The 18,144-nt window shown below is 37.0% G+C and overlaps 1 protein-coding gene across 4 annotated transcripts in view; it reads left to right on the top strand.

Annotated features, from left to right (window-relative positions):
• Nucleotides 1-18,144, top strand: part of LOC127650760 (oxidation resistance protein 1-like) — a 72,100-nt gene that overhangs the window by 52,372 nt on the left and 1,584 nt on the right. For 2 of the 4 annotated variants that reach the window (XM_052136381.1, XM_052136379.1), the window contains 7 exons: nucleotides 613-775; nucleotides 8,560-8,746; nucleotides 12,948-13,028; nucleotides 16,639-16,758; nucleotides 17,067-17,219; nucleotides 17,574-17,669; nucleotides 18,010-18,083. In XM_052136381.1, coding sequence (XP_051992341.1) covers nucleotides 613-775; nucleotides 8,560-8,746; nucleotides 12,948-13,028; nucleotides 16,639-16,758; nucleotides 17,067-17,219; nucleotides 17,574-17,669; nucleotides 18,010-18,083 — 874 coding nt within the window. The remainder of the gene's footprint in view (nucleotides 1-612; nucleotides 776-8,559; nucleotides 8,747-12,947; nucleotides 13,029-16,638; nucleotides 16,759-17,066; nucleotides 17,220-17,573; nucleotides 17,670-18,009; nucleotides 18,084-18,144) is intronic. The other 2 variants (XM_052136382.1, XM_052136383.1) reach the window with 2 other exon arrangements.

Below are 18,144 nucleotides of genomic sequence, written 5' to 3'. Positions count from 1 at the left end.
CAAGTCTTTTAATGCCTGTTAACTTTAATGTTAAAAGGGTTACTGCAATACTATTGAGTACTTATTTATATTTTCATAGTATTCTGCTGTGGAATGCTTATTTTTCACTTTCATTTTACATGGAAATATGTCACATTGTGGCCATATCTTGTTGACTTGCCACATTTAAGCCTTGTCTCATTCCCTATAATCTCTTTCCCAAGGGTATTGCTAATATGAAGTATCAATATCACCTTTCCTTGATGATATAACAGAACTTGCAGATTTATTTAAGTGTCAGCCAACACATGATCCTGCTATATCGCTGCTGCAGTCTGGCTGCTCTAATGAGAATGTTGCCCTAAAAATACATTTGTACTTTTTCAGTTAGGCTTGCTCGATCGGGCATAGATCCAGGGAATTAATTTGTCCTATTTATTAATTTCTCTCCAGCACACTAAACACATCAACTCACTCATCATGACATCTTATTTAGCATACGTTGTATCTATGTAGAATACATTGATGGGTATTCTTAAATCTCAATGAATAAAAATAGAATGCAGGATTCATGTTTCAATTTTACCTCCTGATACAGTATAACTGTGAATAACCAATTATTTCCTTATCCAGTTGTGTCGGGGTCCAAAAACAAGCAAAAGTCCCACAAGTTCCTGTGTCTGCGAGTTGGCAGGGCCATGCGGAAGACCTTTGTGTCCCACACCAATGCCTCCATGCAGCAGTATGCCCAAAGAGACAGGAAGCACGAGTACTGGTTCGCCGTTCCATCTGAGAGGTTAGTGCTATTCATAGTTTGGCCTCCCAACACTTAAATATCACCTTCCTGTACTGCTTAATTGTGGAACATTGTTTACTGGTGCACACTTCTACAGACTGAGGTGCAGTACATGCATTAACTGGCTGAGTGCAGGGGATTTTTACTTTATTAGTGGCAAGCATCACAATTTCTTTGGCTAATACTTAGTGTAAGGGATTTTAACAAACCCCAAACTGTACATAATAAACTTCAGTGCGTAACTAAGCAACAATGTGTGTGCTGCAGACATGAATTATACCTAAAATTATGTGGCTTTTTGAGCAGAGGTGTGCTATTATTTTTCTAAGCAACAAACTAATGATTTTTGGGAAATAAAATGGGCAAAAATAATCCCTAGACTTGCATTGAAAGGGTGACCCATGGTATATCTTGTGACTAGAATATCGTAGAGACTTAGGCCTTTAGGCAACAACCTAGCAACCAATTTGAACACATTAGCGATCACCCAGAACACCCTTGGAACCGCATATAAATGTAGTTTTATATTAAAGTGATATTTAACACATTTTTACTGAATATAATTCTGTTTTTACCCCCTGAAGTTTACTCACAATGCTAGTCAAGATTTCTTTAAACAAAAATGTAAAAACTTCTTTAATTATTTATTTTTAAATTACCATTTTCCTTTTTTATGACCTCTGTTTTTATGACCTCTTTGCATGTCACTCCCACAAAGATTTCTTAACAAACCATTGGTGCAGCTGAAAGGGTCCATGTGGTCCACCCCCATAAAAAGAATTATTAGCTCATCATTTACTCACCCTCATGCCATCACACTTTCTTTCTTCTGCAGAACACAAACAAAGGTTTTTAGAAGAATATCTCAGCTCTGTGAGTCCATACAATTCAAGTGAATGGTGATCAGACCTTTTGAGCATCTGAAAGTAAACAATAATATTGAAAAGAACTTCAGTATTGATCTGTTTCTAAGCCAAATTGATCAATTCAGAAGATATTAATTTTACCACTGGAGTCGAATGGATTACTTCTACTACAGTGTCTAGTCAGTGCTTTTTGGAGCTTTAAAGTGCTCATCCACTTGCATTGTATGAACTATTGTATGAGATATTATTCTAAAAATCTAATTTCTGATGAAGAAAGAAAGTCATACACATCTGAGATGGCATGAGGGTGAGTAAATGATACTGAGAGAATTGTCTTTTTTTTGGTGAACTATCCCTTTCATTTCAATAAATTGTGAAACTTTTATTTAATTTTTTTTATTTTGTCAAACTCTTATTTCAAATGAATTATTATAATGAGATTTTTCATGATATGACCCCTTTAAGAGTGGGTATCTTCTATGGGATAGTTTGGGCTCATGAATTTCTAAACAATGAACTACATAAATCTGTAAGTTATACTGTCATTTCTTAGTCTCTTTTAGAAACTAGATCAATCTAAAGGCACTGTTTAGACATGGCTGAGACTAATTACTTGACCTACTAATCTGAATGTTCAAACATAAATCCTTATGTAATCTCTCACAGTATATATAATACACCTATTCAGCAACATTCAGACAGATTAAGAGAGATTTGTATGCTCCATATGTGTTTTTCATCTCTGAATTATGCATGGATCAAGATTTAATCTACTCCATCTAAAACTATGTTAAACAGACCACTTGGAATATTTGTACTTTTTAAAAATGTATTTGCCACCCAACAGGGCCAAGGTCATTTTAGTGGATATATTTTAGTGGATACATTTTTAACAGTATATGTTGTTTAATGTTTTAAAACCTAACAAACCTCTTTAGTCTGTTTTTATATCAAAGTGGCATCCATGAATAAGATGCCTCATTATATATCAAAGACTGTTTGGCTATGGGAAGTACTGCACAGATAAGTGTCCTACTGTTGTTTGACCCAGTTTGGTGAACAGCCACATGATCCGTTTTGAAGTACCATGACAATAATCCATTTCTCAGTTCTGCACCACATAGAGCAGTGGTTCTCAGCTGGTGGGTCGCAACCCAAAAATGGGTCATACGCCTGTTCTGAAATTTGTGGATTGCAAGGACAAAACAATGCTAAAAGTGATTAATAAAATGTAACCGGGAGGTCATGTGATGCCATGCAAGGTTCGGATGTGTGAACGGTGAGCTCTGCACACTTTGCTAGTTTTGATACTTTTAATGATATAAACCGGTGAGATTTGATACACGCTGATCTATAACTGTTCATGGAAGACAACATGTCAAATAATTCAAAATCCTTGGGCTCTGAAGACATTAAAAGACACTTACGTGCTTAAACTGACGCCCCTCCCGGAGGCCTTGGACCAGGGAGTCAAGTTGGCCAGAGAGGTGAAAGAGATTCGGCGTGAATTGAAGAACATGTCGGCAATGCTGACGAAGATCATTGCTGACTTGGAGGATCTTGCTGCAATACGTCGATCGACCACTGCCATGGAGATGAAATTCACTGAGATGTTACATGAGTGTCGGATGTTGAGAAACAGATAGATTATCTGGAGATATCGGAGAGGGAATTAGCTGCTTGCGTCCAAAACGGATTTGGGGCGTGTCTGGGAAAAGGAGGATATGGAAAATCGTAGTCAGCAGAGCAACGTCCGAATTGTTGGAATTCCTGAGGGAGCAGAGGGTCAGAATATGGTGGAATTCCTAGACAGGCTCTTTCTGAATCTCCTTGTCATAACAGGCCATAAATTGGAAGTTAAGCAAGCTCACAGGGTTGCCGTCTGATACATTTTGGCCAAATTTCTGAGATCAACCGATAAAGATCTTGTGTTATGCGAGGAGTAAAGGAAGGCTTTCTTGGAAGAACCACAACATTTTCTTGTTCCCAGACTTTGCGAATTTGACGAGAGAAACGTGATCGATTCAAGGAATGCAAGAAACTCTTCCATCAACGGAAGGCCACTTTTGCACTGATGTTCCCGGCCAAATTGAGAATAGATGCTAAGGATGGCTGCAAAGTATTTACATGTCCCCAACAAGCGATGTCCTTCATAAAGTCAATGGAGTTAGTTAGTCATTGTGTGATACTCATGTTGCAGCTGAGTGAGCCTGACTCACTGAACATTGGGGAATGTTCAGAGGAAAATTGACTACTTTTTATATCTTTTTGTGCTGGTTCCTCCTATCGGCTGGAGTTTTTTTTGTGTTGTGGATGGATTGTCTCTATCGACGTGGAATGTGAATGGGTTGGGGCACCCCATAAAAAGAAGTCAATGTAAGAAATATGATATAGTGTTTCTTCAAGAAATGCATCTTTCCCCCCAGGAAGTAGAAACATTTGGGAAGATATGGGGTGGAAATTTTTTCTTTAGTACTGGCTTGAATAAGATAAGGGGAGTCAAAACATTGACAAGTAAGCATCTACAATTCAAATGTCTCAAACAGAGTAAAGATAAATTAGGAATATTCATTATTGATTTAACAGAAATTCAAGGGCAAAAGTTGATTTTGGCTAATATTTTCGCACCTAATGCTGATGATCAGGGCTTTTTTACAGATCTTGAAGGGATGTTGCAAGCCGCTGGCACCCCTCATGATATAATATTGGGCTTTGGGAGGCACTTAAGGCAGTTCAGAAGGGCCGGATCATACAGTATGCCTCATTCATCAAAATATCCAAAGCACAAGAACTCGTGGAGTTGGAAGGGAATATTAAAAGTGCAGAGGCAGAGCTGAAGCGCTGAATGTTGTCTGATGGCCTCAGAGAATTGACCCGATTGAAATACAGATATAATACTATTTTGTCACAGAAGGTGGAGTTTTGGCTATACAGGGCAAGACTGTCATACTTTGAGTCAGGGGACAAAGCAGGGAATCTTTTTGCTAGACATATAAAGCAGGGAGAGTCTTTTTCTACCATTCCCTCAGTGAAATGTCCTGGTTGTGAAACGTTTACCCCAGCCATTGATATTAATAATGCTTTTAAAAAATTATATCTTAATCTTTTTAGTTTCACATCTTCGTCTACTGAAGAAGATATTGGAAACTTTGTGGAACCATTAGAACTCCCTAAACTGATGATTGAGCATCAAGCCCGGATCAGTCTGATTCTTAAAAAGAACAAAGCTCCAAGCGAGTGTAAGAGTTACTGTCCAATTTCCCTGATCCAGCTAGGCATAAAAATATTGTCAAAAATTCTGGCAAAACAGGGCATTAAGTATTTGGGCATTTTATTCCCAGCAAATTTGTCTGATTTAGTTTGTTAATTTTGACCCCTTAATAAAACGTTTATCGAGCGATGTGGGCTTCATTACATTTATCTATGATTGGAAAGGTTAATGTTATTTAAATTAATTGTATTACTAAAATGTAACTACCTGCTACAATCTCTCCCTGTAGATGCCCCTCTTATTTCAAGCAATTTGATAACATAGCGAAGTCCTTCATTTGGAATAGAAAGCGTCCCCGATTACATATCAATAAGTTACATAGGCCGATTGTCAAAGGTGGGCTAGGCCTACCCAAGATTTTGTTTTATTATTATGCATTCAGTCTCAGAAATTTGGCTCATTGGTCACTTCCACCCGAGAGAGCCCCTCCCTGATTTTGTATTGAACAGGAAGTTCTTGCCCCTATTTTGCCATTGCAAAGCCTTTCTGTCAAACTAACTGGAGAAGTTAAGTTACACCCCGTTATCTCGCATTTGCACTCGGTATGGACAAAAGCGTCTTGAGTGTTTAATTCAGACATTTTTTTACATTTTGCCTGGAGCATATGATTGAACCCAAAATTAAAAGTCCCTTTTCTGTTGGTCAGAGTGGATTCTTAGGGAGGTTAATACACTCAGTGTCCTGAGAGTGGAGTGTTGAGATCTTTTGAAAATTTGGTTCAACATTTTGGGATTCCCAGATCTGTTTTACATTTATTTACAGCTGCGTCACTTGCTCTGTACTATTTTTGGGAATAGCATACACCCCCCTAAAGCGGCAGATATTCTAGGAATGGTGAATACTGCTTTTGGAAAAGGTCATGAGGTATCAGTGTATTACTCCCTGATAATTCAGAGTCTGGGGGATGGAGCTTTAACTTCTATCAAGAGATTATGTGAGAAAGATTTCAACTTGGTATTTGAGGAGGAAGAGTGGGCTAGGATTCTAAAAAACTTCAAGATGCAAGGGTGCACATTCCAAAACTCAAGGTTTTACATCAATTCTATTGGACCGCCTCTAGATTGTATAGGCTTGGTCATAAAGGCACACCCACCTGCTGCCGATGCCAATTGGAGGATGGAGACATGTTTTTTTTGCTAATGTGTGAATATCCAGACATTTTGGTTGAAGGTTTAGAGTTTTGTGTGTGACATGTTGGGCACTCGGGTTTCGTATGTCCCCAGACTCTGTTTTGGGGTGATGGGGCGGTCATCGATGTGGGGAATAAACACATAAAAAATTGGGTTCTGACCAATGTAATGATTGCCAGGCAAATTATTTTAAGTGGATGGAGGTCGGCTGGGGTGCCCCAATTTCAGGAGAGATGCACAGAGATGGGGAGGGTGGCAGGCAATGAGGAGGTGTCATTTAGAAGACTGGGTAGATTTTGTCGGGAGATGGGGCAACTATTTTGAGTTTTTGGAGGGCTCTCGGGGAGGGGCAGTGGAGAGAGAGGTAGAGGTATAATTGCGTGTGATTATTTGTTTGTTTGCTTGCTTTATTATGTGTATATACTCATGTGTGACCACAGGAATGATTGTTGAGGGTCAGGGCGGGGTTGGGGATTGGGAGGGGTAATTGTGGAGTTTAAATGTTGATTCTATATATATATATATATATATATATGTATTTGTCTTTTCTTTATTTACTGTAGGAATCATTACATATTTTAATTACAATTAATACAAATAAAATTCAACTAAAAATTATATCATATATAATAAAGTATATTGCTAAATAAAAGGGCTTATCAACTTTTAAATTGGAGGAGAAAGTTGATGTCAAAAGCTGTACATCCAGTCAAACACAACAATTCTTTTGGTGCAAATTAATCTGTCACATAGTACTAGCCAAAGTAGCAGTTGCCAGCGTGAACAGATTGCATTACGAAAACCACAATCTAAGCTACATAAACCCACAGTACATTAAATATGAAATATTCACCAACCACTATGTTTTGCAGTGAATTATGGGCTACCGAAAGCATGAAAGACTCAAACTACAAACAGCTGATTAAGTTTTTGAAAAGTTGCTTGGTTATATTAATAAATTACTATAAATTAATTAATAAATAAACTTAAAACATTTTAATATTTGAGAACATGTTTATTTGACTTTTACTCTATACTGTATTTTAAACTATTTTAGAGCTGCATGAGGTCAACACTTTGTCCATTTATAATCTAGGTCCTGAAGCAAAACCAGTTCAGAATCACAGGCATAGAGAACATTCTGAGTGTATGCAGGTTACTGTAGCTGTTACATGTGTACGTGTGTATTTTCAATAGCCTGTAAGCTGTAGCACATGTGATCCCAAGAGGTGCCTGGAACTTATCCAAACCTTCTCATGACCAGGTCATTGTGTGTGTGTGTGTGTGTGTGTGTGTGTGTGTGTGTGTGTGTGTGTGTGTGTGTGTGCGTGTGTGTGTGTGTGTGTGTGTGTGTGTGTGTGCGTGCTCGTGTGTCTGACCTGTGTGTGTGTTTATAATATGTGTGATCTTTGAGAGGGGTCTCTCAACATCAGTTGCCCTTTGCCACCAACTTTTGACAATGCATATATAAATGCAATGACATTAATATATTTTTAAACATGACTTAAGGGTCAAAATACCCTTTGAAGCCACTGTATATAAGTATTGCCCTGAATCAGTTTTTAACCATGTATTTAAAAAAATATATATTTTTTTACTTTTACTGAACATTCATTTTACACAACATGCAACAAATCTTAAAGGGAGAGTTAATTCTCTCATCATTTACTCACCCTCATGCCATCCCAGATGTGTATGACTTTCTTTCTTCTGCTGAACACAAACAAATATTTTTTAAAGAATATTTCAGCACTGTTGGTCCATAAAGTGCAAGTGAATTGGCACCAAAATTTGAAGCTCCAAAAGCACATAAAGGCAGCATAAAGGTAAAACATACTACTCCTGTGGTTAAATCCATATCTTCAGAAGGGAAATGACAGGTGTGGGTGAGAAACAGATCACTATTTAAGTGCTTTTTACTGTAAATTCTCCTCCCTGCCAGTAGGAGTGTTATGCATCAAGACTGTGAATCGCCAAAAACAGAAGAAGAAAAATATGAAAGTGGAGATTGATAGTAAAAATAGGACTTTAATATTGATCTGTTTCTCACTCACACCTCAGAAGATATGGATTTGACCGCTGGAGTCGTATGGATTACATTTATGCTGCCTTTAAGTACTTTTGGGGTTTCAAAATGTTGGCACCCATTCACTTGCATTGTGAGGACCTATAAAGCTGAGAAAATCTTCTAAATATCTTTGTTTGTGTTGACCAGAAGAAATTAACTCATACACATCTTGAATGGCATGAGGGTGAGTAAATGATGAGAGAATTTTCATTTATGGGGGAACTTTTCCTTTAAGTAGTTTGCAATTAGAACTGTAAAATTAACTCTTTAAAATGGCCATTTGGCATTTCACTATGGTGATATGGTGAACTAAAGAAGAGCTTGATGGAAAGTAGTGGGAGCATGAATGAAGAGGTCCATATTGGACTGATCATGTGCATTTTCAAGGTTGCATCAAAATGCCATTCTCCAAATGAACTCTTCCCATGCTATGTGTGTGTTCTCTCTAGGTCAGACCACCTATTTGCGTTCTTTGTCCAGTGGACCCCAGACGTATATGGGGAAGGGTTGGGAGGAGTGATGCGGGAGCCCGGGTTTGTAGTGGTTAAAAAGAACACCAATGCAGAGAGTGGGGAGCATGACAAGCCAGTGCCTGATATCACATTCAAGGACTGGGAGGTAGGAACAGTGACTACTGTAAGAAACATGGCTTAAATCCTTTTGCCAAAAGTAAAAAATATAATCAGTCAGACTTATCTATTAACTGTCAATTGTACTAGTTGTTGTATAACATTTGTGCTAGTGCTCTAGTTCAGTAAATCTACAAAGCCTAGAAGCTATTTTGGATTTTATAGTCATACTATGTATACATTACCAGTCAATAAGTAGGTGTGTCCAAATTTGGACTTGTAATGTTAATATAATTTACTTTAATTATATTTAGAATAGAATGTTAATTACATTTTGTTATTTAATGTAATATAAAACAAAGCATAAAATATATTTAAAAATGTAATTATTATTATTATTAAATATTCATATATTTTAACGCTAACCTTTTTCACATAGTTAATTGTTTTAAATGTTAAGACTGATGTTGATTAATGCATGTTTTGAATTACAGTATAATGTGTGTATTATGTGTCTTGCAGTATAAAACTGTAATGCTTTGATACTTATGCTGATGTTTTTGTTGCCATTCACAGATATGTTGTTTGTGATCATGAATATGCTGACGTGATGTTTATGTTCTCTCCTGAACACATTAGCCTGTTGTTCACAGCAACACTGGAGCATTTGTGTGTGTTTGTTTGCGTGTGTTGTCTCTTTCTTCCAGACTTCATGCCTTCTCCAGCCACAGATGAACCATGTTTATGTGCATAACATTAAGTATGAATGCATGCATTATGCTGTTGCCAATCATTGTCAATGTCCATTTAATCTCCTGTTGTAGTGACTTATAACAACATCTTTTCCCTTCAAAGGATGTGTTGAACTGGTATGTAGCATAATCTTTCATTTTAATATGTGTTTGTTATTCTTTTGCGTGTTAGCCTTCATATGAACACGCATTTCATCCTCCCTCTTTAAACCACTTCTAGACTTTATTTAGGAAGACATTTGACTGTTTTGTTTGTTTGTTTGTTTGTTTGTTTGTTCTCCCCTTTTCTCCCCAATTTTTAATGCCCAATTCCCAATGTGTTCTGAGTCCTTGTGGTGGTGTAGTGAGTCGCCTCAATCCGGAGGATGAATCTCAGTTGCCTCCGCGTCTGAGACCGTCAATCCGCACATCTTATCACGTGGCTTGTTGAGCGCATTACCGCCAATTTTACTGTTAAATATGGATAATAATGTGTACTGTTTTAAGATCAAAGATAATTAGTGTGAATAATAAATGAAGGGAATGGAAGCATAAAAGTTAATAGGTAAATAGTTGAGAATTTGGTATGTCCTCCTTAGATTATATTAATATGACATTATGATGATATGCTGTAATAATAATAGGGTGAATAAAGAGGATTATTTTATGCCATTTATTATCAATGACAAAGTGTCCCACTTTTGAAGTAAATAAATCAAATGGCAAAAACATTCTTTATTTTTCCTTATTTTTAATTTCCTTTATTGTATTATTTATGTATTACTGGTGGGTCTCATGAGGATATACACTTATATAAATATACTTACTTATTTTAATGTATATATTATCTAAATATATCTATATATAAATACTACTTTATATGATCCTTCAAAAATTTTACATTTTAATTTATTTATCATATATATATATATATATATATATATATATATATATATATATATATATATATATATATATATATGATTTTATTGGATATCAGAAGGATATATAGCTGGCTATAAACATGGTCCTGAACATTTATATTATATTTATTATAGTTATTTGACTTTTTATAAAGTACGACAAAATATGTTTCTTTATTTTAATATTATTTATGAGTTTGTTTTTTGTTTATTTTGTGGGTGTCAAGAGGATATATACTTTATATTTTTAATTTTATATTATTTTACTGGATGTCATATGGATATTTACAAGGCTATAAAAAAGTTCAAGTTTATTTATATTATCTTCCAGATAGTTATTTGACTTTTTCTTATAAAGGTTGACTCGGGCCCTGCTGCCTATTATCTGGTCCGGCCAGAGGGAAGGCCACATGAGTTCACGCTTTTCTGTTGCCCTGCGATCCTATTGGTCCGGGTCAGATATAAACAGCGCGCAAAGCCTCTAGTTCACTTCTAAGAGCATCTGTGGCTTCTTGAGTCCATGTGGATACTTTATATCGGATGAAAGCACATGTCTCGGGGCTCTCTGCAGAAGTGATGTTTTTCTCCAGAAGAATTAAGGAGGGATGTCAGCTGACACCCAAATACAGCTTTGCCCTGGTAAAACAACATGTGTTCTGTAGTTCTTATATTTGTCTCGTGCATTAGTGCACTTTGAATAGCGTGAATGCGACCTGGTGTTTGTAGTTTCTCATGGTTTGTAATGACGCAATTAGACATGGTAAAGTTTGTAAGACTATTTGTGTGTATGTGTGTGTGTGTGTGTGTGTTTTAGCAGTAGCATACTAATCCTACCAGTAATGCAATAGCATATTGCATCATGCAGCATTCAAAACATGCCATATGAATAACGCCAAATGGTTTTGCGATAACTTGATGATAAACAGCACGCGCAACATTTGCATGCTTTCACTTGTTTTGTCGTTATTTTTTCCTATTGAATTTGACTTATAAAAATGTTAAGTATTAGAAATCCTACATACAGGATACGTTTTGCGTTTAAAAACTGATTACTAAGCGCAACGGAATGGAAAGTAACGCAGCCATCTCGAAACGCAATGAACAAAAACGCGACGCTCGAGGCCGTTCAGACTGAACGCGTTCTTGCGCTATAAAAAAACTTGACTCTGCGCAATTAATAGCTGTAAAATAACGCAAGTGTCCTGAGTCGAGGCAAATATTGAAATTAAAAATAACCTATACCGAACGTGTCATGAGGGAACCCCTATCCAGCATAATGCTGCATGTTTGCGTCATCTTCGCGCAGCACCGCTATTTCACAATTATAAACAGAAATGAGTAACATCTCAACATAACTAACTGTCTTCACTATGAAAGCTAGCTCTATATGCATACAAAATATGACCTTGTAAGTTGCAAAATGCACAAAAAAATAACTGCAAAATGACTAAATATTGTTGCAATTACACATTTATATTTATAACTACAGTTGTCACAGGTTAGGGAAGGAATGTGTTTTAGTTTCATTGGCTGACTACTAAAGGTCAGTTTGGATAGTTTGCTAGTGCACCGTTTAGTAGCATTGCATGGAAGAGATTGCATTTACAAAGCAGACTTTCTGTTTGTAGGATTTAATCAACTCTTGCTCTGTGACAAGAGCAGGTTTCAGAAACACTGTTTTTAAACTTGCTTTGAGACATGAAATGCAGACTGCAAAGCAGCTGGGCTGGGGATGTTGTCGTCTTTTAGACAGTACTGTTTGATCTCATCAAGCAAATCCTGTTAGATTAAACTTATTTGTTGCACACGAGATCTGGCCTGAGAGCTGTTTAAACACATGGGTTAAGGGGGATTTTAAGTGCTTTGCAATACTATCAATGGACTACCCGGACTGTTCTTTTATGTGTATCAGTGGTGCTTGTTTTTTTTTGGACTTGTCGTTTAAGTTGTATTCTTGGTAGGTCGAGCACAGATGCCCCTGTATAGTTCACCCAAAAAGAAAAATCCTGTCATTTATTCGGCTTCATGTTGTTCTAAACTTGTACCACATCTGACGTTCTTCTGTAGAATACAAAAGCGTGTTGTTTTTTTCTTCTTCTATTAAATTGAATGGTGACTGAGGCTCTCATCCTGCCTAACATCTCCTCAAGTCTTCCATGGAAGATGGTCATATGGGTTTGGAAGAACCTGAGGGTGAGTAAATGATGACAGAATTTTCATTTTTGGGTGAACGGTCCCATTAGGTGACTTATCACTTACAAGTGTTTCGTCTGTCGTTGTAAGGATGATTTCAGCCTGATCTCATGCTATGTTCATTCTGTGAGACTAGGTTGGATGTTTTACATTCATCACTGCTGTACTGAAAGTACACTTGCACAGAAGGTTGTTTCACAGTGACAACATACACACCTTCCTCCAATGTGGCTGGAGATTGCACGCTTATTTTATTTGTTTTAAATCAGTTCAGGTAAAAAAAAAACAACAAATGTGGTAACCAAAAAACCTTTTCCATCCCCTCAGCTACGTTTTGGATTCCCAACATTTTCCTCCTATTTTTAAATCCTTCTATATTAAGTTGACTTTATGGGTCACTACTGTTCTGTTTGTGCATTAGGTAGTTTCTGTGACCGAGTACTACCGGCGGATAGATGCGCTAAACAGTGAGGACCTGCGCTCACTCTGCAAACGCCTGCAGGTGCCATATACTTGTATCCACACTCAAAATGTCATAAGGGCCATTTCCTGTCTGTTGATCAAGGGGCATAACTGAGACACTTGGGATTGAAAAGGATTGACTAACTAGAAGGAAAACAACTTGTTATAATGCACGAGTGCCACAGAAATGTGGAACCTTCCTATAATGTATAGACCTTGTATACCTAGAAACTACAATATCAAATATGAATCAACACATTTTTTATAGATTAAAAAACTCTCTGGATCAATAGAGACTTATTTTATAGGGTTAAAATGCTTGTTATATTGACTGAATATGTATGCCGTATCCTAGCATTTGTTCCCCCTGATCAATGGACAGTTACGGACTTTTTGCTGAGTGTGGAATTATAAAACTGGCCCTGAGATGAGAGACAGCAATTTTTGCAAAAAATAAAGGTGCACCATATATAGATACTGATGGAATATCTGCAACAGCATTGAAATTGGATACCTGTCACCCGTCATTTCCATCTCGATGACAGCAAGGGATTTAGATGGCTTTAATGTAATAAAATTATAACTGAAGCAAATATATTATAGTTATTAGTTGCATGCTGTCCCCAGAGCACCTTACTAAAGGGTTCGATTAAGTACATAGTCTCTAAACACAAAGTTGCCGCATCTGACTGCAGTGTTTGGTTTGACTTACTCTTCAGACTGCATTCATCACATTCTTAAGTCAACATGAAATCAAAATTGACCCTATTTACTCTCTTAAAACTCACTCCTGGTCTTATTGTGTATGAATAATTGTACACATTATTCCAATTAAATTATATAAATGGAATAACTGAAACCACTCTAATCACTATTTCAAGCGATAGCCAGATAGCTATTTAGGCATTGTTTTAGGCTTCTCTTGTACACACAAATACACACACAAAAAAGTATTGTGATATATCAACAAATTGTTTTTGCTGCCTTAAAATTTAAGTTGTGTTAACTTAAGAGGGAAAGTTGTTAAAACAGAACATAACGCTGACTTAAATCAATGGAACTTGTTAAATTAATCTTAAGTAAACTTTCTTAGTTCAATTAACCCAATTCTAGTACAATTTTACCTTATATAGTAGTTCAGTTGTTTTTTTTACCAATAAATATTATTGATAATCATACAGTAGTAGTTAGGACTAGCCATTGTCAGAGGTACACTAAACTCCCATTTGATGGTAATTGGCTAGTTGATGATCAGAAACCAACATCTGATTCCTCAATCATATTCAGACTTAAAGGGGTTGTTCACCCAAAAATGAAAACTCTCATTATTTACTCTCCCTCATGATGTCCCAGTTGCGTATGACTTTCTGTCTTCTGCAGAACACGTTTGAAGAAAAATAGAAAATGTATTAGCTCAGTAGGTCCTTCAAATGCAAGTGAATATTGATTTCTCTTTTGAAACTGAAAAATCACAGTCGGTATAAATGTCATCGATACGACTCCAGTGGTAAATTAATGTGTTCTGTGATACGATCGCCTTTGGTGTGAAAAGATCAATATTTAAGTACTTTTTTACTGTAATCCAATGCTTTTTGAGAGAGGGAGTCCAAGCGGTCTCTTGTGTGACGTATTCACGTTGCTATGGATACAGAGGAAATCTCACGTTCTTCACTTGGTTGAGACGTTCAGGATAAGCACATTAACGAACCATTCTGAGTAAAGAAACGGATAACAGATCTAAACTAAAATCAACCAAGCTACTGTACAGCGTTCCTCCTCCTCACTTGTAACTGCGTTTCAAATGTCAATGCGATTACACCACACTCGCATATCGCTGGCGACCGGAAGCATGATTTTGAGTTAAAAAAAAATACTTGAATACTATCTTTTTCACACCAAAAGCGATCGTATCGCTTTAGAAAGACATTCATTTAACAGCTGGTGTTATATGAATGAAGTTTTTGCTGGCTGTCTGTGATTATTGAAGCTTCAAAAGAGAAATTGCTATCGACCTGCTAAGCTATAACATTTTTATATTTTTCTTCAAATGTGTTCTGGTGAAGAAAGAAAGTCATACACACCTGGGATATCATGAGGGCGAGTAAATAGTGAGAGAATTTATAGGTGAAGTATCCCATTAAGATTGACAAGGAGTCATGCATGGGCCTCAACACTTTACATGCAAATTACAATGATTGTGACGATCAACAAACACATAATTGAGCAAAGATGTGCTTTTGAATTATTGCTACATGACAAATACCTGAAAGTGACAACAAACACAACAACCAACAGCATAAGTAAAAGCAGGAAACAGTCAAAAAGAAAATGTATGACAGTAAAACTACAATTTTCATAATTACTTCATGCTACAGGGCATGCTGGGAATCTGAATCCGTTATAGTGATATGTGTAGTTCTCTTGACTTATTCTAAGTTCAATAACCTATCACAAGTTTAGCCAAGTTTACAAGATCAATCTAGGGCAGTTTTTCTAACTCTACATTTAAAAGTAAAAGGCAAAATCTGTGTAGCCAGTGTAGGTATCTGCAATGAAGAGTTTACTACTAAAATTACTTCCATAAGGTGTGATGACAGTTACTGTTAATGTAATAATGGTTGCAGAAATTATATCAAATAACAATAGCTCTGAAATAGAAGTATAATCATTGTTTTACACTGAGATACTCGTGAGAGTGAACTTTGATCTTCAGCATTCACATTGTTTCATAGTCAAATATTAGAAAAAGGTTTCACTTGGAAATGTTTCGCATTACAGTAGTGAAATGGGTTGCGAATGCCTTTTCATGTTGACTTTAAAGGAAACACCTTTCCTGAAATAGTGTTGATAAAGTCACACTAATCCTATACCCTTCAAACATGGAAACAGTGCAAACATCCAAGAGTTTTTACTGAACACAATGCTCCTAAGATCAAGCAAACAAATATCAGCTTAATATGCCTCCAATGTTAATTTGATAGGTGTTGAATTTTTGTTCTTGGATATTTGCCTTGGTTTGCATTGCTTTTGGCAAACTACCCTTTTTCCTGCTACTGTAATATTTGTTCCCATGCTGAGATTCAATTTAAGCTTTAATATGAGAGCGAAGCCTTCCCAGAGTAAGACTCTTTGGAACATTTACCTGCCAATCAAACCATGCTGATCTCCATCCATCTTTTATCTTTCTACATCAGTTGGGTTGGAGAAGGTGCTGATGTAGATGCACACATTACCAAATTTAAAGCCTGATGCTTTCTACTTGATGTGTGCTGTAGAAAGCTTTACTCCTCACTTCCTGCTCTAATATCCTGTAGTGTGACTTTCTCCTTTATTGCACTGCTTATGATGACCTCAGCGGAGGGTCACAATACAAGTTCAACTGTTTTGGGGAATGTTCTCTTACCTTGAGAGTGCTGTTTAAATGGAATGTTTTAATAGTCCAGTCCTGTTCAGTCCAAGACAGTTTTTTGTTGGATATCTTATAACAATGAATTATGATTCAATCAAAACCAGTCTTGTGTGCTCTAAAGAAAAATTTCCTTAAAGCCCATTTAATCCAGAGCATGCTCTCAAAGTAAGACAATGTTCATTCAAATTGGAGGGAGAGCAAACAATGAGACTGCTTATCTGTCCTTTTTTCTTTTCATCAGATCACAACCAAGGAAGAGGTAAACTCCAAACATATAGTGAAGAATGACCCAGAACCAGAGTCATTCAGGCCCAGTCTGAATGAGCCCAGTGACCTCCTGCAACAAGATCAGATCGAAAAGGCAAGCATAAGTGGTTTGCATTGGTTCATCTTGGATGTCTTTCAGTCCATATCTATCTGTTGAACTTGTCTGTATTCAACTCTCCAATGCACGGATATGTCCATGATCTATTCAACTCTGCTACTGAACAATGGCCCACCCTTCATCTCAAGGCTGACTCTAGCGGTTCTCATGGGTTTCATGTGACATTTTCATTGTCTAAATGGCTCCCTAAGTCCTTTATCTTATTTTCCTTGTACAAACCTGAGCCCTTCTGATCTTTTGAAGGGGTTCTTTACTAATTCTTGCCCTTTTGTCCCAATTCTCAGCTGGCCAAGCACCTGCCCCCCAGGACAATCGGCTATCCCTGGTCCATGGTATTCAGCACGTCCAAAAATGGCATGAGCATCAAGAGCCTGTATCGCATGATGCAGGGCCAGGACTCGCCAGTTCTCATGGTGATCAGGGACAGCGATGGGCAGGTATGCTCATAGGCTTTTGTTATTTGTGTTAAAGTGTATTGCTATGAAGATTTGTCTGGTTAGGATGGCATGTGGTCCACTATGGCATATGGAGGAAGGACTCAAGATCTGGTAATGTTGTATGCATATATTGGCCCTGACTTAAATAGTGCCCTTAGCTCTTGCAGTTTTCTTGAGAGTCTGGACAAATGAGGACCAAGAGATCACTAGTTCACGTCACATGTGCCATTTGGGACAGTTTAAATTAGTATATTTAGGTTGTGTATCTATTTGGATTCCAAGGATAAGCATTGGTTTGATAGTTTGTAGTTCTCATGTGTTCTGCTTCATACAAACTTTGGATTGTTTCTGCAGCTGTTTGGAGCTCTTGCTTCAGAACCATTTAAAGTCAGTGACTGCTTCTATGGCACAGGAGAGACCTTCCTCTTCACCTTCTGTCCAGACTTTAAGGTGAGTATAGATCAAGTGGACTCTTAGGTCATAGATGGACAGGGATGTGAAGGTTTTGGAGGAATAATATAACAATTGTTTTATGTATTTACAGTTGATTACTTTTTGAAAACATTCAAAATGCCCATTATTAGTCTACACCACTTTCTGTACATTTTGATACTTACTGCCATGTTTATCGACCAATGATGATCATGTCCAAATATTGGCCGATTAATTGGCTTGGTTGATATATCGTTCTATCACTAATTTATAATAAAATGATACATTGATTTAGTGGTTTGTATACTGTTTCAATACCTTGACTGTTAACACTTTGCAACAACTTTAACCGTCCTAGGTTTTCAAATGGTCAGGCGACAACTTGTTCTTCATCAAAGGAGATCCAGACTCCTTGGCCTTTGGTGGTGGAGGGTATGTTAATAGAATTTGTTGGTTTATGCTGCTTATTATCATGATATAATGTCTAAATTAA

Source organism: Xyrauchen texanus, chromosome 10, assembly GCF_025860055.1.
Source record: "Xyrauchen texanus isolate HMW12.3.18 chromosome 10, RBS_HiC_50CHRs, whole genome shotgun sequence".
Classification (NCBI taxonomy): Eukaryota; Metazoa; Chordata; class Actinopteri; order Cypriniformes; family Catostomidae; genus Xyrauchen; species Xyrauchen texanus.
This window is presented reverse-complemented; position numbering and strand designations above follow the sequence as displayed.